Source organism: Mus musculus, chromosome 18 (assembly GCF_000001635.26).
Source record: "Mus musculus strain C57BL/6J chromosome 18, GRCm38.p6 C57BL/6J".
Lineage (NCBI taxonomy): Eukaryota > Metazoa > Chordata > Mammalia > Rodentia > Muridae > Mus > Mus musculus.
The window spans coordinates 7,499,357-7,522,943 of NC_000084.6; the positions used below are offsets into that span (position 1 = coordinate 7,499,357).

Consider the following 23,587-nt stretch of genomic DNA (forward strand, 5'->3'; position numbering starts at 1 on the left):
GTCAGGTTTTTTTCTGCGAACATCATTCTCACAGAATGAATAAATAGAGGGTAAGAGAGACAAGTGGATAAAGATGTAAAATAACTTTCTGAGTTAGAATGGCTTATTCTATACTAATCTTATTTTATGCACACAGGAAAAATAAACTGTGTATGGTGGCACACACCTTTAATCCCCCAACTTGGGAGGCAGAGGCAGGAGGAGCTCTGTGATTATGAGGCCAGTCTGATCTACATATGGAGTCCGAGGCCACTACCTGCCTAAAAAAAGAAGCCTACAATCTCATAGATAGACTTCTTACAGTAATTCAAGCTTATAGTAACACCTTAATCACAAATTCACACCAAAACTTATGAGGGCTTTCAGACTTTGAAAAATATTTCATTAATAAATGTTAAAGAATTTTAAACCAATCTAACGCCTGCCTTTCCTTTTGATAACATCATGAAAAGATACCTTTACTGAGATACACAACAGATTAATTAATTAAAATACTAACAAAACTTCCATTTTGAACCTGTTTAATAAAGAAAATTGTCATGAGCTAGATCTATCTGTAAGAAAGATAACACAATTCATGCTACAACTAGAGCTGACTAAAAAGCCTAACAACATTAAGTCAATTATCTTTCAACAGGTACAAGTCAGTCAACTAGTACAGTGGGATGTGGGCAGCCTTCACTGTGCCTCCAAGAGACCAAGTATGTTTTTGTGAAATTAATGGAAAACAAGCTGTTCAGGGAAAACGGATTGAACAGCTTTTTCTATCTCCTGTAATCTAGCAACCTCTCTCAGACCCCTATGACACTGTTAAACAATGTAGAATAGGAAGGAACACTTTACTCATAGACCAGGCCCAAAGGACTTCACAAGCGCCTGACGTGCTAACAGTATACAGGTCACCTTCCCACAAAAAGGGAGCATGAAGTCAGTGCAAACAGCCCCCGAAAGACCCTAATGGAGCCAGCAAACACAAATAAAACTCAGAGCCTCAGAGTTTGGTGTATGCTCTCAGTAAGACTCAAGTGCAAGGATTTTGTTTTGGACTGAGGAGGGGTCTACAACACTTTTGCTTCTACACCTACAACAGCCAGGAAACGTTTGGGTAACTCAAGAACTGTGTTAAGAATTTCTAATTATATTCTGCTATCGAAAAAATTGTTTTTCACTCAGGAGGCAGAGGCAGGCGGATTTCTGAGTTCAAGGCCAGCCTGGTCTACAGAGTGAGTTCCAGGACAGCCAGGGCTACACAGAGAAACCCTGTCTCGAAAAACAAAAAACAAAAAACAAAAAACAAAAATTTTGAGACAGGGTTTCTCTTAATAACAGAGCCCTAGCTGTCCTGGACTCTTTTGTAGAGTAGACTGGCCTTGAACTCACAGATATCTGCTTGCCTCTGCCTCCCAAGTGCTGGAAACAAAGGCATGCACCATCATGCCCTACCTGCTATCAAATTTTTGCTGCAATTTTAAACAGTACAAAAAATAAAAGGCATAAAAACAAAAATGTAATAAGGTTAGAAAACACAATTGTAAGAAAATAGCCAACCAGTCAAAGGGATAGAAGAAAGAATGGTGTTCCAATGAGTATGGCTTACAAACACAGTTTTAAAACAGGGATGGCCAGGCGGTGGTGGCGCATGCCTTTAAACCCAGCACTTGGGAGGCAGAGGCAGGTGGATTTCTGAGTTTGAGGCCAGCCTGGTCTACAAAGTGAGTTCCAGGACAGCCAGGGCTATACAGAGAAACCCTGTCTCGAAAAATCAAAATTAACCAAAATAAAATAAAATAAAATAAAATAAAATAAAATAAAATAAAATAAAATAAAATAGGGGTGATGAAGGTAATATTGATTAGTCTCATTATAGTTATAATTCACTATGCAACAGATACCAGTTAAAGTACCCTTCACATATTCATTTGTTAATCTGAATTTGATTCACTAAGTTATTAATAATCGATCTTGATAATAAGCACTGCAAAGCAGGTACTCTGCATATAAAGCAACTGCGGCACTATGTGTCGGTAAGACTGCAGATAAGGCCATGTTTAAGGCCAGAATCGAAGTCAATCAGCCTAGTTGCACAGGGTTAGACCTGAACCAGGACTGAGATATATCTTGACAGGTGCTGGAGTTTGAACACACAGAACACTACTAGGTCTGATACAAAGACTCAGTGTACCCATCGCTCCATGGTGCAAGCTATGAGAAGGAAATGGCAGCGAGGGGAGAGAGGGGTGTGGGAGGATGGATGGGAACCCAATAGAGATGAATCACAAATGCTATGCTGCAGACACAACATTCCTTTCTGGAGACTACCTTCCTCTGCCTGCACACTTGGACTGCTGTCTCTTTCATTCCGTCATGTTGGTGGTGGTGGTAGTAGCGGTTAACAAGGACATATGGTACCTAACTCAACTTCAGGGAATGTTATCTAGACTTCCAGCCCAAATCAGCTTATTTAAGAGGTTTCCTTGTAATTTTCATTTGATCCAAGACAGTAGATTTATAAATGCGTGTTTCAATATGCATTTGTTTTCCTACTAAGATCAATCCTTGTAGAACAATCTGGCAATTCCTCCTGAGGTTGGGAGTGCAGTTGCTGGTGAGGCCCCTGCCCTGCTGAGCTCAGTATCTAGGGAAGCGGAGTACCTTCCTGTTCTCTGGAATTCCTAGTCTCTGGAATTAGGGAGTAACAGGAATTTCTGGACAAAGGAAATGAAAATATTCGAGACCTCTTGACTTCAGGCATTCTAATGAATGACTGTTCTCAAGGGCAGTGATATTTCTAGGAAAGAAATGTTTCTGTGGGACTAATAGATTCCTTCCCATTAAATTGTGGCTAAGTACACACGTTAGGTGGTTGTTCTGAAAGCATGAATTCTTGCCAAGTCATCTGTATGCACTCTAACTTCCAAAAGGCACTATTCCATTATAGCAAACTCAGACTGGGTAAAGACGCAGATCCATCACGGTTTCACCAACCTGGCTCTGATTCACTCTTCTCTCCAGCAAACTTAAGAAGGGCCACATATGGCCATTGTTTTGAGAGTATGAATTACAAAAACAACAATTTACCCAGAGCCTCAGGAATTCCTATCTCCAGTAGGCTGTACGTGTTTCTGTGCCCAGAAAAGTGTAACCTGTAACGTATGAAATACGTCTGTCTGGTTTCTCCAACAGAGCTGGCTGGACAGTTACGTTTGATTGGCCCAGGAGCATAACCAGCTGCCGGGGCCCAAGGAGCGGCTCTGTCAGACCAGGTGGCCATGGATCGTTCACGGTGTCTGGCTGTTTTTTTCTCTTTCCTCCCACCCAAGGCAAACAATACTTCAGAGGCAAGTAACGTAAGCTCCCAAAGGGGTTTGCTCTCTAAATATGACACCATCCCTCCCTCTCCATACAGATTGATGTGTTTCCAAAAACCCCTGCATTTGTACATATCTTATAAAATTAACTCAGCCTAGAATCTAATTCACTACCTCAGGAATGTCACCCCCAATGACAGTCATTAATCCTCTAATGAGAGGCTTAATAAAATCTCATCTTGGAAAAAAATGAGAGAAATTGACAGTAACCGACTAGGAAACACGATAAAACCATTAGGTAGCTAGTCAGATCTCAGCAGGCTTGGAGAGCCCTGGAGATGGACCCTTCTTTCCAAACTAGCAGCTTCTGAAACCAACAGCTGGGGCCAGAGGACGCTGATCATCAACTCGAAGACTAGAATGTAGCATCATGGATATTTGGCAAGGCCTAAGATCAGTGTCTAGCCAGAAACTTTCTAGTAAAGAGCACAGACAATAACTTTTTCTATTCCCTTAACAGTTGATAGAATGAGTCTGACAAGCACTCCATAAGAAAACACTTTAGATGAAGTTTATTTGCCCAAGAGACACTAGCAATAGAATCAAGCATGCCATAAATGTGAACGGGTAGAATTGTGCCCTTAGCCACTGTCCTCTCTCACCAATTCAGAGTGTCCCTCTGTACTCTGCAGTAAACCCTACCTTCTAGACTATACCCTAAGTATCTCATGTATATGTTTTTAATGGCCATCACTAGGACTGAGAATCTGAAAGAAAGCCAGAGGGAGGCAGAGGGAGGCTCCAGTGAAGAGATGTGTGTTACCTCAAAACACTCCATTAATTAGGGCAAAGGATGAACAAACAAGAGTGTCATGGTACTAAGAAGTGTCACCTAAACTTATACAGGTAACTGGTTTAAAGAGAACTGATAACCAAACCACAGCACTTCACTTATAAGGGTAAAGAATGATTAATCTCACATACCCCTGACCTCTTCCACAGAGAAAGACAGAGGCCTCCTTCATGCTTTTTCCAGTAAAAACTAATAAACCCAAACAGAGAGCAAATAAATTGTGTTAATTTTCAAATTTTTAGTTCAGAAACAAGTCTGTTAAAGGACGTTGAGGTCAGACTCCTTTCCCTAAGCTACTCCATACTGTGGAAGACTACAGTTTTTCAGGCTATGCTTTGCCCTGAGGGAACCCCACTTTTACAAGTAACATTTGATTCTGCTTTAAAGATGGAAGATGATCTTTCACCTGAGTGCACTCACAAACTGTACCATATGTCCAACACAACTGCTGTCCCAAAGCCTGAAAACAACTTCTCGCTGGGAGTAGAAAGGATACCACTCTATAAAATGTATTGGGGTGAGCTGATACTGTAGAGCCCATGAATGGATTAAATTTTTATGAGGAAAACCAGACCAAAAATGTACAGGACACACCAGATCAAGGTTAAAACTACCTCATATGGACCCCAGAAAGAGGTGAAGCTCAACTCTAGAACAGTGAAGGTCCCTACCAGTGTGCCATCCGGCCACCCAGAGTGTATGTTAAGGAATCCTGATCTACCATTGCTATCTGCCTGTAACTCCTGCTCACCCATCTGGACCTGCCATCCATCTGTGTACCTACTTGTTTCTTCATCTGGACAAATTCTTCCTGCCTTTTCCTCTGCTGCTCTCTCTCAGATCTGTGATGTGTATGGCCACTCTGCTTGTTCAGCTTCTCCCCTGCTTTATCCATACATCTTATCAACATCTTCCAGTCCTACTGGTTTCCCAGCCTGGGCTTCTCAGGCCTCTTTGTTACAAGCTGCACCTTTAACCCTTCGTAACCACTCTAGAACTTACGTATGTTCATATATAGATATAGTTACTCTACGGTGTTTGATGTGCTATTCAAGTTTGTATTATAAATTAAGACTGGCGTGAGAGTTACAATCTCCTGAGGGTCCTGACAAAGAAGGATCCGCACATGTTCTTCCATAAGAGCCACCAGTTCTGAAGTCAGGGAAGGGCTACTCTGGAATTTCAGTTGCAGGATGAGAAAATAAATATGCTTCAAATACATTTGCCCAATAGATCCACCTGGAAAGGAAAGGAAAGGAAAGGAAAGGAAAGGAAAGGAAAGGAAAGGAAAGGAAAGGAAAGGAAAAAAGAAAAAGAAGAAGAAAAGAAGGCAGGCATTTAATAAGATTGCTGAATTGTTTTCTAAAAATCTGCCATCGCCAATTAAGTCTACAATGCTATCCCAATAGGTAACAAGTGAGAGCTTTGAGGTACTTGAGGCAGAACTCTAAAAAGGTTTTTTTAGAAAATATCCTGAGGGAGGTAAACTAGTCACGAAAGAACACACATGGTATGTACTCACTGAGCTTGGAATACCCATGATACAACTCATAGACAATATGAAGCTCAAGAAGAAGGAAGACCAAAGTGTGGATGCTTCAGTCCTTCTTAGAAGGGGGAACAAAATACTCATGGGAGGGAGGTAGAGGGTGGGAGGGACTTGGGAGGAAGAGAGGTGGGGGAGGGGAAGAGGGAGGCAGGATCAGGTATGGGAGGAGATGAGGATGATAGATAGAGGGTCAGGAAATTGAGCAAAGGTGGTAGCAATGGGGGATGGATAACTGGGGGTAGCCACCAGAAAGTCCCAGATGCCAGGAAAGCAAGAGGCTCCCAGGACTCAACAAAGTACAGGTCCTGGTTGGGGGATGGAGCCACCCACTCATCTCCATATTTTTAACCCAGAATTGTTCCTGTCTAAAGGAAATATGAAGATAAAGTGTGGAACAGAGACTGAAGGAAAGGCCATCCAGAGACTGCACCACCTGAGAATCCATCCTATATATAGACACCAAACCCAGACACTATTGTGGATGCCAACAAGTGCTTGCAGACAGGAGCCGGATATAGCTGTCTCCTAAGAGGCTCTGACTGTGCCTGACAAATACAAATGCGGATGCTTAAAGCCAACTCTTGGACTGAGCACAGGGGTTGGGGGGACCTAAATGGAGGAGTTAGGGAAAGAACTGAAGGGCTGAAGGGGTTTGCAACCCTATAGGAAGAACAACAGTAATCAACCAACGAGCACCCCCTCCCCCCAGCTCCCAAGGACTAAACCACCAACCAAAGAATACATGTGGAGGGATCCATGGCTGTAGCTGCATATGTAGCAGAGGATGGCGTGTCTGGCATCAATGGGAGGGGAGGCCCTTGGTCCTGTGAAGGCTAGATGCCTCAGTGTGGGGGAATGCCAGGGTGGGAGTGGGGGAGGGGCACCCTCATAGAAGCAGGAGGTGGGGGGGGAGGGTGGGGGGATAGGGATTTGGGAGGGGAAACCAGGAAAGGGGATAACATTTGAAATGTAAATAAATAAAATATCCACTGAAAGAGAGAAAGAAAAGAAAGAAAGAAAGAAAGAAAGAAAGAAAGAAAGAAAGAAAGAAAGAAAGAAAGAAAGAAAGAAAGAAAGAAAGAGAGAGAGAGGGGGGGGGAGGGAGGGAGGAAGAAAGGAAGGAAGGAAGGGAGGGAGGGAGGGAGGGAGGGAGGGAGGGAGGGGAAGGGAAGGGAAGGGAAGAAAGAAAATGAAAAAGAAAATTCTAAGAACAAATAGCTGAGTGGCTAGGGGAGAAGGGCACAAAGGAAACTCAAATTCTGGGACTAAACTATACACGCTCAGTTCTAAGCCACACCAACATAAAAACTCACAGGAAAAGCTGGATTCCTTAAGTTCCTGTTACCCCATCAAATCACACCTAGTTTTCAACAAAAAATTCCAAGGCAGGATAACAGCAGGGAAACAAGGCCCAAGGAGATGAATCAAGTATCAAGGAGAGTCAGACAAGGTGGATTTGGCAAAGGAAACAAAGAATTTAAAATAACTATACTCGATATGCTGAAAGTTCAAATGGAGGAAGCAGTGCATGAGCCACCATGGCAGGTAACAGGCAGAGACTGATGCCACCATCATCAACAGGAAAGTCTAGCAACTAGGATGGCTGTGAAGAAACAAATGCTGCCTTTGCTATGCTTCTCAGCCAACAGAACACAGCAGCCAGGTGTAGCACTTACATTCTGCTGCTCTGATAAAATACTCCACCAAAAGCAGCTTAAAGAAGGAAGAGCTAAACATGTTCTCTGTTCCGCAGAAAGAGTCCATAAATGCAGGGCAGTAGGCAGCCCTGCAGAAAGCCTAAAGCACTCACTGGAAGTGGGGCAAGGCTAGACACCCTAAAGGCCTCATCCTGGCAATGAACTTCCCTCCAGCAAGGCCACACCTCCTAGAGCTTCCTTAATCTCCCCCAAACAGCATCACCAACTGGAGAGCAAGGATTCAAAGACAGGAACCTAAGGCATTGTTGTCATTTAAACCCCATACCAGAGAAGGGGAAGATAATTAATGGCAGCTCCCCTGTGGAAATGCAAACCAGAGTATTGGTGGAGAAGGGTGAGAAACAAAACCCTAGGAGCTGTGAGGCAATTAGGAAAAGGTAACACTGAACTGGGAGGAGGAAAGGCAAACATGGGAAGGGACTAGAGGCCAGAGTTCTCCAAAATTAATGACAAACACAAACCAAAGCACAGGAATCTAAAAGTAAATAAATAAATCCATAAAAATTAAGACACATTCTGAAGAATCCACACCTTTGCCCATTGCATTAAAACCAGAGGACCAAAAATAAGAAGAAGCTTCAGGGTGGGAGATGGTATGAGAATCACCACAACACCCTGTCTTTAGTGACCCTTATCTTCCATGAACTTGGCTGAGATTAACACTAGTGTTCTATCAGAAATCATGCAGGCAAGGAAACAATTAAGGAAAATATTTTACATGTTGGAAGAAAAAGAACACCACTCTACAATTTGTGTAGCCAGTGAAATTACATGTCACAAGTAGAGGGAAAACATGAACTTTCCAGACAAACAAAAACGCAAGGAATTCATTACCAGTAGGCCTGCCTTCCAAAAAACGTATTAGGGGTCACTCTTCAGAGTAAAACACATTATGTAGATCTCAGGCTAGAGTACTGAGATCCACAAAACAACAAACAAACAAACTAACTAACTAACAACAAAGGAATGATGGGAAAGTAGTTAGTGAAGGTAAACTACAACCCTTTATTTTTCTTACTGGGAATTTCTCAGCTAATACCTAGCTGTCTGTTCAAAGCAGTGAAGACAACCACTTAGTGGGTGGGTGGTTCTAGACTTGACAGGAGTACTAAGAGAAAGGGGGAATAAAGAACGTAGCATATTCTTGGTTGACAACTGTACCTGACACCTGTGAAATGGTAGCATTATCTGAAGGCAGATCCAAATTAACTGTAAATGTACTAGGAGGCAAATATCACTGAAATGCTAAGAGGGCAACTGGTATAACATAAAATGTCCAATTAAACACGGGGAAGGATAAGTAAGGGTATGGTCCCAGGCTAAAACTAACAATTGTGTTGAACAGAATGCTACTGAGGCATGATAAATATGAACCCAATACACAAATCATGATGTTACATGTGAATGGTCAGACAAACCACTCCATATTCTATAATGAGGAATCTGAGGGTGGTACTTTAAAGACAACAGAGGTTTGCTTTCTCAGAATTAGAGGTCAACATCGTTAGCCATGTTCACAGGAGTCAGGTGAGACAGTACACGCTGCAGCTACGCCACAGCAATGTCAAGGGAAGAGGGAGTCGGAGTGCAATGCAACTCTGGGGCCAGGCTCAATGAGAACTAATCCCTGCTCAGGGCAGGTAGCACCAGACTCTCCCATCAGTGCTCAGTGTTATCCCAGTGGAGGCCACTCTTCCAAAGCAAGAGCCTTAGGGAAGGAAGTACAACCTGTATCAAAACTATAGCACACAGCAATTACAAATCAGACACTGGGAACCAGCAAGGTGGCTCAGAAGGAAAATTCACATACCAACAAGCCTGACAACTTGAGTTCAATGCCACCATGTATGTCTGTGTACCATATGCTTGTGTCTGAGATGAGGAGAGGGAATTTATCATTGGTTTGTGACCAAACCCAGGTCCTCTGGATGAGCAGTCAAGTGTTCTTAACTGCTGAGTCATCTGTCCAACTCACTACCATTATTCAAATGGTGAAAAGGAGAAAACAATTGTATTTTTTCTCCCTTAAACAAGTAAGAAGGCAAAAAACGGCCACTCCTAGCACTGTTGTTCAGTACTAATCAAGACGCTTAGCTAATGTCATAAGACAGCTTATAGAGATGACTCCTGAGTCCCCTCCCAACTCCAGTAGCTTGGCACCTGTGTAGATTATGGAGCAGGAGGAGTCTCAATGGCTAGGGAACAATTGCCTCTCAAAATGCAAACCAATGCTTTGTTGTCAGCATCTTCAACATGCCGCATCTAGCCTCTCAGTAGACCAATTTACTTCCAAGAGATAACACGTTGGTCGGAGGGTTGTCCCAGTGGCTAAGCGCATGCAGTGCTCCTGCAGAGGATCTGAATTCAGTTCCCAGTGCCCACATTTAATGGCTCCCAAGCAGGCTGGGCTGATAAGCCAGTGAACCTCTGAGATCCGCCTGCCTCTGAATTCCTTGTCCTAGCAGCATGAGCGCAAAGTAGCAGGCCTCTGTGTTAACATGGGCTCAGCAGAGTCAAATGCAGAGCCTCGTGACTTTATGGTAAGCACTTCACCAACTGAAGTTCCACAGCTCTAAGCATTATTGTTTTAAACACTGAAATCCCAGAAAAATTCTATTGTGCAAGGAAAACCTCCCTTAAAATACAAAATTTGTGTTTGTTGAAATACTCCAGGGTCTAGAAAAGCATAAATCTCTAATAACTTCTTTTCCTCATGTCTTCCCCCGACACAACTACTGAAAGGATGGCGGGAACATGGCAAGAATTAACAGTCATAACGACTGGATATTTTTATCCTGAGAGCCAACAAAATTTTGTTAAAAACAGAAGTTTCTTGAGGAGACACAAATGCAACCTAATTTAAAAGAAATCCAATATTTAAGCAAGTTCTTATTCTAAAATAAATTTAAATCAGATTATAAATATACACACAACTAAATGAAATTTAAATCTCATTCTTTAAAAAAAAAGGTAGTAAGAAGAGAAGACAAATCTAGAAATGAACTTAGTGCATAAAAGATATGCTCCATGGACCCTGTGTGCTAGCAAGTGCTGTGTGGGCAGTGTGTGTTCCCTCACCCAGACAGGACGCTCAATAGGCTTCCACCTGTGCAGGTGACATCAAGTAGCCATGAGAGTTTTCAGAGCCTGTCAGTACCACCTTCTTCCTCAAACTGACAGACACCACACTAGCACCTTTTATTACTCAGTCCTTTGGTTTTTGTTGTTTTTGTTTTTGTTTGGTTGGTTTTTTTGTTTTTTTGGTTTTTTTTTGGGGGGGTGTTTTTCAAGACAAGGTTTCTGTGTAGCCTTGGGTGTCCTGGAACTCACGCTGTAGACTCTGTATCACAAAGATATGCCTGCCTCTGCCTCCTGAGTGCTACAAGTAAATGTGTATGCCACCACCGCCATCTAGTTTCAGCTTTTTTTTCTTTTAAAAATTACCCTCATAGAAGCAGGGTTCCGGAGGGGGAATGGGATAGGGGGTTTTCGAAGGGGAGATCTGGAAAGGAGAAAACATTTGAAATGTAAATAAAATATCCAATATTTAAAAAAAAAGAAAAGAGAAAAAATACCCTCAGCCAATGCATCTAAGTATGAATGTGTTCTAGTACAAAATCATAAACTTATTTAAAATGTTGAGATTTTGGGGTGATTTTATTTTATTTTATTTTAGTAAATCAGATGTGCTGTTCTGGGGCATCAACTTTACAGATGGCAATATTGGGTAGCACTGTCCAAAAGTTGGACAGGTCTTCTAAGATCAATCTTACTATCCTAAGACAGTTGCTCAGACTGTGTGTACAAAATCTCTTCTTGAATATATGTTGCATTAGACCCAAAAGTTACAAGTACTTTAAACATTTAAAACTGTGTGGTAATATCTCACACACACACACACACACACACACACACAGAGAGAGAGAGAGAGAGAGAAAGACACAAACACATATACACACACAGACACACACACAACACGCGCACACACACTACAAGGAGCATGAAAATTCTGTGCTGGAATAAAAATCAAACACTGCATTTTCCAGTTCTAAATCACACACTAACGGCTTTCACTTCAGGCAAGAGCATAAAACCAAAGCACATTTTGGTTCACTCTATAACAAATCTTTTCAAACAAATTCCTTTGGCTCTAGCAAGATTTATGTACAAAAGCTAAAGGCTTCTGTCCCCCAGCCTTAAATAGAGGCGTTTGGAACGCAGTTACATGGTTTGTTCCAGCTGTTTTAAGCTAAGATCCCATGAGCTTGCCTCCTGGAGGCGTTTTAAACTTTACATATTTAAAACTAATAGAATGGGTCAGTCAGAGGACACACTGGAGGTCTGCATCTGATCAGTGCTGGAGGCAGAGGAGCGTATGGTGGAATCACAAACACGCTAGCAATACAAAAGACTCATTTGAAAAAATCCCTGCTATAGCAATTCCTGACAACCTCTGAGACAGTGTACACGTCAACTGTGCTATCTAAAGGTTGGCAACATCCACCATTCGCTGCACTGGCTTTAGGGACCAGATACTAGCACCCTCTTGTATGCTTCCTACTCACTGCCTCCGATGGATACTTTGGCAAGGATCCTATGCTTGAGGCTCGCCATCCAGTGTGACTAGGGATTTGTTTTATACGCTAGTTTATTCTTTTAGCAGAAGTAACCACCACCTTCAGAGTTCTTTGACCTTTTATGTGCTCCGATAACCTTTTCCTCAATACGTAATAAATCTGTCTGACTTACATAGTTATCCAAGAACTGAGATAATTACAGTTTTATAGAAATTGTCAACTTGCTGGTACACATTCTGACTTCCACTTTAGGTAATGAAATTGCAGCTATGTTACAAATATAAATACACAAACACCTATATTTGGGGAAATGTTTACTTAACGACCCAGGGATGATGCCAATGCAAATACACCTTAGTGCTTTTGGCAAAAGCTAAAATCAGTGTGCATACGTCTGTAGCTACTCAACTTCCCTACATTCAACACAAAAGCATTCTATTATTATTATACTAAGGCATGGATTCCTCAGTTGTAATCCAAAAACCATTTCTCACTTGCCCCAAGAAATTAACTAAGCTGCCTAAAATGAATTACAGCATAAAGACATGTTGGCAATTGCATCATTATGAAGAAGTAAATGAATGAATGATGTTTCAGTGTGCTGCTAGGGGAGTACCACACACTGCCTGTAGCCGCTCAGGCATTGCCACTGTTCACAGCAGCCACTTCAGGAGAAGACACACAGAACAGCCCTGTTCCGTACACACTGGCAATTCAGAAGTGAATTTTCAAATATTATGTATCAGTTAAAAGTCTCCCATCCCGACAGGCAACCATAACAAAGTTAGCTGAATAAAATCAGTCCAGGTTTCAGGGAACCGTGGGCATCAGCCTCCTACAGACACAAGAAAGATCCATCACTCCTTTCAGCTTGAGTTAGATGAGAGAAAACACAGTTCGGGTTTCCAGAAACAGGAGTGGCATAGTTTCCAGTGAGCTTCTTCTTCTCATTTTACTATTTTAAGAGTGCTGGTCACTCCCAGTGTTTCTCTAAGACGGGATCTGGTTCCTAGTGGCTGATGGTTCTCGTGGTGGGATGTTTTCCTTACAACAGTCTCCAAAATTGTTTTTATTCGTATTTAGCTCCACTGTATTTATCTACAAAATACCATTTCGATGGAGTCAGGCCAATAAAAGAAACAGCTTACTAGAATTTCAGTTGACTTTGTTAAAGGAAATTATTTTAAATTAACGTGGCTTCTGGCCTGCTGCCGTTTCTGACCTCAGAACACATATTCCTTCTCATTTCTGCTGTGAACATTTGTTTATTTAAGTGAAATTCCAGCTCGAGAATGTCGAACATAACAGAGTCTCAACCTTCCTGCCACTATTTCGTCCTTTGTCTAAACAAGGGCAGCTGAACACTGCCACATTAGCATGCGCAGCCGCATCGCTGCCCTTCAGTGAAGTCACCTATGTATTTCTGGTAAGATATTTAACAACTTCCACACCCAGCCATGAAACAGAACAAGGCTGTTTTGTTTTCAGACAATAACAATCACATCTCTGGTTTACTAGATGGCACTAAAAATATTTTTCCATCTGCTTTTTGCAAAGAGAATCTGACATCAGTGTAGCTTACCTTGACCAGTGAATGCAGGCTCTTTTCACCAAACACGTCCCAGAGGAAGGTCAGGTCCTCCTGGCTATCCACATGTGGCTGCAGCTGGGCAGGCAGAGCAGCCAACAGCTCATACAGACCTATAAAATGAAAATAAAACACAAAGTGTAATCTTAGGATGATCCCATGAATTCCCCTGAAGGTGTACGCGTAAGTGACGGCTGGAACATGTCACTTTTACTGGATTTATTCTGGGCCGTCAAGCAAAACAGTGCTCTCGAAAAGCAAAGGAAGTGTTTTGATTTTTAAATTTCAAAGAAGTATATATTAAGAGGATAGGTTTTTTTTTAACCTTTCATGCTTGTCAACATTATGCAAGTTTATATAACCTGAGACAGAAAATGTATACCATTCTTCAAAAACAAAAAAGAAATATGAGAGAAAGGCACACCTTCCTTTCCTTGACTGTTACTATATTCCGTTCTTTTTAGCCAAGGAGTGGAATGAGTCACACAGAAGAAAAACTTCCTTAGGAGAGTACGGACATAGTGGTCTACAAAAAGGCTTTGTAGTTTGCAAGGAAGTTCTAAGAACATAAAGTTTCAAAACATTTGCATTGTCTAAGATGCAAATGAAGTTCTGCCACGTGGGCCAAAATCGACCTCACACAGCAATTCATGCACTGTCCACCACTGTGGACTATGGCTTTTTGTAGGGACTGTGCAGACCATTGCTTACATCTGTGGTGTATAAAGTTTATTAGCTTCTTTGGTAGCAGATGCTGACTGCTGTGGCGCACCTAGAATGAGATGCTAGAGGGCGACAAATGCTAGAGACAGAGAGAAGCACAGCATTCATTCCACAGGAGGCCACCACAGAAAGCACCCATCTCAGACACAAGCGGCCAGTCTCTACTCCACAGACTGCTCCAACAGTGCTTGTCCGTGACTCCGGAGGGAGATGACCTGGCAGAAGTCAGTATCAGTTCCCAGCACTCAGTGCATTTTCCAGTGGGATTTCATGAGGTAAAAAGGACAAAATTCCTTTTATTTCTGTCTACTGTCTACAAAAACACCAAGACCTCCTCAGGCAGGCAACACATGTAAAGGCTGCCTTTCATCATGGAGAATATTACAACATGATTAACAAGCAAGGAAGAGTAAATTATGGACTCTTGATTAGCATATCTATTATGTTTCTAATACATATCAGTCCTAGTTCATAGGCAAAAGCATGAGGCAGCACTCTAAAGGCAGATATGTAACTATGAATATCTAATTAAATCCAAGCATCCCTTGGGCTGTATTTAGCCCCCTTCCAAAAAAACATCCTAACAATAACCCTAAATTAGACTGTGAAAAACTCCAATAATATTACTAAGTATTCTTGATATTTTCCATCAATTCTCTTTAAAAACCTGGCACTCTGCCTAAACCAGACCATCTTTATAATTAAAGACTGGAACATATCTTAGCATAACTGTACTTACAATACCGCACTCATCCTCTGCCCCATCCTAGCTCCCACAGAGATACATCCCCAAACTCCATAATTGCCCAGGGTCAGTGCTTATGTCAGAGACTTAAAATGTAAAATTATGAAAAAACAGGGTGGATTTTTTTTCTATTGATTTCAGAAGTTGTAAAAGAAAACTTACCTATTCCTTGGTACAATGAGTTCAGGTTTAATTAAGGATAGTAAACCAACTTTGTTGTAAATTTCATGGTGTAATCACTGGAAGGCTACATCAGACAATATACGAGAAGGCCTGGCATGTGGTAAGAACACAACATAGCCCATATACAACTCAGTGAGATCTAGCTACTGATTACTGAATCAGTATTACTGAAAAACCAAGATCTCCATGTCTACACTTAAAGCATTTCGTGTGATTTAGCTGAGCCTTATCTCATGTGTGTTTAAAAGCAAATGGTAATTTATACACATAAAGCTAAACACTTACAAACACATAAAAGTGAATAAGTGTCCTGGAGTGCTGGACACTGCTTCAAGCTGCTACAGCAGAATGCTATTGAAGGACAGTTTATAAACAATGCAAGAGTACTTGTCAGGAAGTCAGCCATGGGGAGATACCTTACGTGGTATCTGTACTCTCATCCCATAAGGGGAAACACAGGAGAGAGAGGTGACAGAACATCGTTTGTAGCAAGCTTACTCCTGCACTAGCTACACTAACTCGTTCATGAGCGTTGAATCCTCCTGGACTGACCTTCTATTAAAGGCCTGACGTCCCTCATACTGTTACCCCTAGAACTAAGCTCCTGACACATGAACTTTGGGGAACACATTCAAGTCATAGCAGGTTGTATCAATTACAGTTTCCTGACTGCCACACTCTGCTGTGGTTGATACAAGATTGTTAAGGGGAAATATTGGGAAAAATCGAGCCCGCACGTTCCTGCGCTTGTGCCTCTACCCCGGCAGCCTGGCCTGCCATGCACTGGTAGGCAATGACTAACCTGTTTTTATCTGGTGGAGATTCTGACTCCGAATTCCACAGTCTCTCCACCCAGCTCGCTAGGTTCCCAATGGCAAGTCACTACCACACCAACCCCATGTTCAAATCCCCCACGGCCTCAGGACCACCTCAGGCAAACTCATGCTTGGCCGCCATACCTTTCTTTCTTGAACCCAGATAAACAACCGAGAGAAGGAAAACGCAACACAAACTTAGATCAGAAACAATGGTAACTCAATCTCTGGGTGCAGCAATTAAAGCCTCATCTTGCAAGCTTTATTAAAATCTTACTCCTCCGGTGGCAAATCTTTGTGGATCACCATGATACCGGGAAACTCTAGCAGCTACATCTTACCCCTCTGCCCCCATTCCAAAAGGGACCTAACTCTCCTGCTTTCTCTCCTACTCTGTCCAACCGGGAAGTCCCGCCTACTCGCCCAGTGATTGGCTCCTTTCTTCTTCCTTTTTTTTTTTTTTTTTTTTTTTTTTGATCATTTTCCTTTTCAATTCATTTTATTTGTAATTCATTTTTTCACTCCATATTCCATACTCCTTTCTTCATTAGGGGATTCATTCACAAGAAGCCACCTGTCATTCCAGACAGTCTGTCCTAGGAAAACAAGCCGCACAAAGCCATCCACAACACAAGATGTTAAACTGGAAAGAAGTGGATGACATACAAGTCTGTATCAATTCTTAAAATAACACACGAATCTATAGTAATCTCAAAATGAAAAATAGTGGCACAAAAATATTAAGGTCAAATGGTTGTCTTTAAATTTCAATGGAATCCTGAGGCTGTTAAATCCTATGTACGAGGTATAAAAAATTCTTTCCTTGATGCATCTTCCTCTAGAACAAAACACCACTGTATTCCAAGGTTCAGAGTCAAAACAGCTTCATCAGAAATTCCAAGTGGATATAATAACACACTCCTTTATACATGGAAAGTGTTAACTCTATACAAGTATTGCTTATATTTTGTGAAACAAGCCATTTTATACTTCAAGCATTAAAAAATAATTTTCCTGCTAGCAAAGGCTCCCAAACCTGAGTTTTCTGGCTTTTCTAGCATGACACAATCCTTACTGATATGTTACCATAACAATCGGGCACTCCAGTGACAACCGCAGTCCTTCAGTTGCCTGATCTGGAAGTCACAACCAATGCTAGAAGAGACAGGATGGTGTCAACCATTAATAAAGGCATGGTGACAGAGCCAAGAGGCCAGAAGCATGCCGTTTCAAAGAAGGCAGTACAGGTTCCAGAAATCACCAGTCTGTGAGGAGAGTGGAGCCTCTGTCCTGACTCAGGACTGAATGTATTTGAGTCCCAACAGTGAAGAATGTTCTTTAAGTTCAACTGAATGCTTTCAGAACTAGATATTTAGAGGGAAGGTACATCTTTAATTTTTTCTTAACCTACTCTTGGTCTCTGAACATAAGGGAAAGGAGTCAGGACCTGCCAAGGAGGAAATCAGGACAGAAGTAATAGATAAGTTAGGTATTTATGATTTGAGCCACTCCTTCTCCCAAAAGCACAGGTTGGGAATTCGCCAACATAGTATGTTGGGAGGTAAACATTAGAGGTGACTGGGCCATGGAGGTGGTGCCTGAAGGAATTAACATTGTCATCTAAATCAGCTTCTTACATGGTAGGTGCAAATTCATTATAAAAAGAACTTCAGTCTCCTCTTTACCCTCTTCTCTGTTCCTCCTTCCCTTCCCTTCTGCCACCTATCGACACAGTATGGCTTGCCCCATGCTATCCCACGCTGTCCCAGCAGTGCTCAAATAGCTGCTAAGAACCATGAGATAATAAATTTCTCTTTTTGTTGTTGTTGTTGTTGTTGTTGGTTTTTTTGAGGCAGGGTTTCTTTGTGAGTCCTGGAACTCACTTTGTAGACCAGGCTGGCCTCGAACTCAGAAATCCGCCTTCCTTTGCCTCCTGAGTGCTGGGATTAAAGGCGTGTGCCACCATGCCTGGCTTAAATTTCTTTTCCTTATGAATTAAGGAATGTGTGAAATCACAGTATCAAACATTTACCCCATCGCACTGTTTCCTATGTCTTCTTTTGTGTCTTGGGTGATTATTAAATAAAAGGAAGGTTACAAACACAAGCACCAGGATCTTTTGGCTGTAGATCCTGTAACTAAGGCCAAGTAAGTGACTAAGGGGCAGGTGGCACAGGGTGGATACTCTGCACAGAGGGGTAGATCACACTCCAGGTGAGATGACTAAGGGGCAGGAGGTACATACAGTGTGGATACACTGCACAGGGGAGTAAATCACTCTCCAGGTGAGATGCCGCAAAATTTCAACACCCTGCTGAAGAAGGTGAATTGATTATTTCTAGAATTTTCCATTTAATATTCTCAGAGCACAGCTGATGGTAGATAATGGAAACTACAGAAAGCAAAGTCTTTGGAAACTGCTATATTCTCTTTGGCAGCACAAAATGGGCTAAGTCTAAAAAGACTTAAATTCCTAAGAATTGAGGTCTACTGAAGTCTTATATTCATATCACCATGCTAGCTAACAGAATCGAGAAATCTTCTTTCTCTGCCTCCAGCATTCTTATGATCCATCACTGCTGATATACAAGAGAGGTTGAGGACAGACAGGTAAATATGGCAAACATAAACCAACCATAAATGTAAGAATCTCTTATTTTCCCAAAATAATATGGATCCAAAATGTGTCCTCTACATATACAATTAAACTGGAAATTATATATATATGATTTTTAATTTGTAATTGTGGCTAATAAGTTAAACATCAAATTCATTTTTTGCCATACAGAAAAAACATCATGCTTTTGTATGACATCTAACTTATATCTAAGGAACTCAAACTTTAAATTGCATAACGTTTAAAGGAATTAACATTATTGTCTAAATCAGCTCCTTACATGGTAGATGCAAATTCATTATAAAAAATAAGATATAGTGATGTGGATGTTATACTCCTACCACCTTTATATGTTTCATGGAAACACTCAAGGCTTCATAATGCCTTCCTTACGGTTGGGGTCACTTCTAGAATTTGAACATATCATTTTTACCTCTGGAAAAACTGTGTAAGATCTGACCTATTCTCATTGCCTGTGTGGTACTATCACTGTAAACTGATTTCTGGCAATTGGGTTTTTGCTTCTCACTTGGATGCACATTTTATTACCTCTACAATGGAACCATTTAGCTAATTTTTATGGATCTAATGTTTGCAAATATGACATTCTCCTGCAAAAACTGGGAAACTAGAAATACCCTGCAACAGCATAAGACAGTGCTGGCACAGCAGACAATGGACACCCCCAGGTGTGCAGGCACACAAAGCCCAGGAAGCCAACCAGGCATGTCTACGAGGCTCATTAGTAATCTCTTTGTGGGTGTGTTACTCAAACTCAAAGTGGAGACTGGAGATCCTCATAGGGCTGTTACGGAGTCCATGACAGAAGTAAAACTCAGCAAATGAAAACCACAGCCTCCTCCTGCTGCAGTGTCCTGCCAGTGCCCTCTACTGACAAAACTTATCACTGACAGTGGCAATGGAGAAGTCCTCCAAGGTCTCATCAATTTTCATAGAGCACACAATGAAATCTGCAGAGAGGTAGTGCAATGGTAAATGGCCTGATCTACAGACTAGCTAAGTGTGAGTCTCTTCTTTGGGGGGACAGACTGTCTTTCTTCATTGGTGGGTGGGGGGCTGGCTTTCTGCTGCTTCACACTGGGATACAATTAATGTTACTGACAGGTGAAGACTGAGAGGTAATATAGCATTGAGAGAGAAATCCTACTAAATCAAAGGCATGTACAGTATTCATCTATCTTTATTATATTTGCTTATCATGCATGAGGAGAGGAGAGGAGAGGAGAGGAGAGGAGAGGAGAGGAGAGGAGAGGAGAGGAGAGGAGAGGAGAGGAGAGGAGAGGAGAGGAGAGGAGAGGAGAGGAGAGGAGAGGAGAGGAGAAGAGAGGAGAAGAGAGGAGAAGAGAAGGAGAAGAGAGGAGAAGAGAGGAGAGGAGAGAGAGGAGAGGAGAGGAGAGGAGAAGAGAGGAGAGGAGAAGAGAGGAGAGGGAACAGGGGACTCAGGCCATCATGCATGTGTAGAGGACAGAAAACAACATGCAGGAGCTGTTTCTTGCCTTCCACCATGTGGGTCCTAAGACTGAGTTCAGGCCATCAGTTACCATCTGAAGTAAGCCATCTCAGGGGCCCTGTTTGCCTATTTTTAACAGCATGCAAACTCTAAACTCTACATCTCAGCTGGGGGAAACTAATTAAGCCAATGTTGTAAATTAAACAATGAACACATTTGCAGTAACTGAATTCACTTGTCTCCTTGACTGGACTCAGAGATCCTGAATCTCTCATAGAACAGTAATAGTTCTAGATGTGCCCATGGGGGTGCAGCTGGGAGGAGCACACATTTGAATCAGAGACTGAGTAAAGACAAACCTACCACAAACAACATGTTCAGACACGATCACAGGGAGAGAGACAACTCCCCTTCTATCTGAACTGAGAAACTCACTTTCCGATTCCCTCATGGCAAACATGGTAGCTCCCAGCTCTCTGGACTCCAGACTCCAGTCTTATACCAGCACCCAATCCTTACCACAGTGCTAGTTCTCTCTCAGTCAGACAGTGACCTACACTACGGGCTCCTACATCTCAGAATTTGAACAATCATAGCCCAGGGTCTTTTGGGTATCCATGATGCAAATGGTGGCTCATGGGACTTCTTAGCTTCTATGATACAGGGAACTGATCCCTGTGATTTCCTCTTAAGGTATGTATACACACATACAGATAGACATACAGCTTTTATATTGATTTTCATTCTTAGAGTACAATTGTACAACTCTTTCCTATCAAAACAGCCCCCAATTGAAACTTCTTCACAAATGTTTAATAGTTATGGAAGAAGATAGATCATGGTTTCCTCACATTAAGACAAGAAATAGACACTGAGGTTGTACTTCATTGGCAAACTACCTACCTAGCATACACAAGGACCTGTGTTAGACCATCATCAGTATTGTGAAAATCAAATAATAATTCCTAAACATGGAAAAATACAACAAATAATATCACAAGCTATGGAAGGTGTTTATACTAACAGGAGTGAGTGAAGGTAGACACAAAGATCTTAAATAGCTCATTGGCTCCTGCTGTTTGATAACAAAACCTTTCAAACTAATCCCACCAGTCCAGAGCATGGTATATGGCAAATTCTGGCTTCATGGAAGTACAAAAAGCAATATAAAAATGAGAACCCATGCAGCATCAGATAGCTCACTGTGAGCCAGGCCAATAGCCATCCCCTGTGGACCACAGTCTCTGCTCTCTTATCTGAGTGGATTGAAATGTGTTGGCACTGCTTTCATTTTCATGATTTAAATCTGCCTCTTTTCCTTAAAGATTAAAAACTACATGCTTCGAAGCCACTGAACTATTAGATTGGACATAAATATGCTGTGACTATCTTCTCTATAGCAATGTTCTACAAACTTCTGATATCTTATTCTTGAAGAGAATCAGGCTTTGCAATTGACAGAGGCCAGTGAGCACCAAGCACACAGGTCAGAGTCAGGAGTCACTGAGCACTCCATGTATGAGCTTAAAGGAGCTAAAGCATTGGCAGCCTCAAGGAAGTAATCTCACCTTTCCTCTTCTTTTTCTTATTTCCTTTTTTAAATTTTACAACAGCAGTTTTGTGAAAATAAACTCATGCTGTACCATAATCCTACTACCTTTACGTATCAGACACAGGTATCAGTGATTGGTTGGGGAAGGCAGAAACACTGACCTAACTCATAAAAATCATAATTATGATGAATGGGTGGTTCATAGGAAGTTGTAACATACTCATACAGTCTCATCACCTTGGTTAAAAAGATCATTCAGTAGTGGTTAATCAACCACTAGAATAGATCGTAGCACTTTTGTTAAAAAGACATGGTGTCTGTATACAGCCCAGTCTGGCCTCGAACCTTGCCTGCCTGTCTCCACCTTCAGTGTGCTGCGGCTACAAATGTTCAACCCCATGGACCTGGGGCAAACTGCAACATGGATGGGGGCTAGCATCACAGAAGCAGAGGTAGTGAGGGGGCAGCACCAGAGACAATGCAGGAGAGAGAGGAGTCCGAGGACTTCTGAAACTGCCACTGAGGACAATAGGGCCGCTCTGGTTAGAAATGCTGAATTTGAAATAGCTGCTAGACAGCAGGTAGACAGTGGACATACACATGAGGAGCGTAACAGCTCAACAGGCTAAAGACTCAAATTTGGGACTTAGAAGGTATCTAAAGCCACAGTCGTGGCTAACACTCCCAAGGGTGTGAGGCGGAAGGCACGAAAGCAGCCCACCTTCCTGAAAAAGGAGGGACCCATGGTCACTCAGAGAGGATGACCAAGGGTTGAAATACCTAAAACAAGTCTAGGAAGAGTCAATAATCTACTCTGTAAACCTAGGGACAAGAAGGCCTGAAAACAGGTCTCTGGATTTAATTCTGACAGAGTCAACTGGAGGAATAAAGCTAAATTCAGGAAGAAGTATGTCAAAGATGATGAACACATACAGCCCTCAGAAGTTTTAGCACAAAGAACACCTGTTATTTCTAAGTGGATCTGGGTATTTTTTTAAAAAATAAATAAGAGCCAGATCTAGTAGCACAGACCTGTAATCTGAGCTACTCTGGAGGCTGAAGCAAAATGGTCACAAGTTCAAGTTCAGCCTGCACTGCAGCATGAATTCAGGGCAGCCTGAGTAGCAAATGAGACTCACCTCAAAATACAAAGGAAAGAAAGGTAGGGGTGTTGTTTAGTGGCAGAGAGAGTGCTTGGTCTAGAGTGTTGTGAGGCCCTAGATTCCATATCCAGAAACTTCTAATTGATTAAGTCAGTAGACTTGCACACTAACAGCAAGAGACAGCAGGGCAGGAAAACTCAACCACAGCTTTACGTCGCAGTGAGTGAGAAGCACAGGGGCCACACGAAGGAGAACTAGGCAGCTGCCTGTGCTCTACATGGGGCAAAAGTGCATAGGAAGCAGATTCAAGAACCACAGTTACTCCCTTGTGTTTGTGCCAATACCTTCGGTCAAGAGTCAGCGTGATAGTTTGCCGAGGGTAAGGCCAGCAGAGAATGGCTATAGCTTTCAAGGATTGGATAGAGTTGGCCAGAAGAAAAGAACAGGCCCAACAGATTTGAGTTAATATATGATATTGGCAAGATTGTCATGGAAACCTTGCAGTCCCTTGGATGGGGAAAATTCACCTCCATTCCCTATTCACTAAGGGTATAAACAGACTGAGGGCCACCTCCAGGATCTACCCATGTTTACCCAAGGAAGAGAAACGGAGCTGGGGTAACTACTTGCATTGTTACTGCAATTATTTCTCTGTTCCTTGGCGTTTTACAAGACAGATATTTTAATTTTAAAACTAAACTCCTGAGTAATAATCTGACATGGTTTTTCTCTAGAGCATAGCTCAGAGGTTCCCCAGGCATTCTGTCAGCCAGAGAGGATAGCAT

General features: G+C 42.0%; 1 protein-coding gene across 13 annotated transcripts in view; it reads right to left on the minus strand.

Annotated features, from left to right (window-relative positions):
- Positions 1-23,587, minus strand: part of Mpp7 (membrane protein, palmitoylated 7 (MAGUK p55 subfamily member 7)) — a 278,928-nt gene that overhangs the window by 151,395 nt on the left and 103,946 nt on the right. For all 13 annotated transcript variants that reach the window (NM_001081287.2, NM_001360860.1, XM_006526327.3 and 10 more), the window contains one exon: positions 13,588-13,706. In NM_001081287.2, coding sequence (NP_001074756.2) covers positions 13,588-13,706 — 119 coding nt within the window. The remainder of the gene's footprint in view (positions 1-13,587; positions 13,707-23,587) is intronic.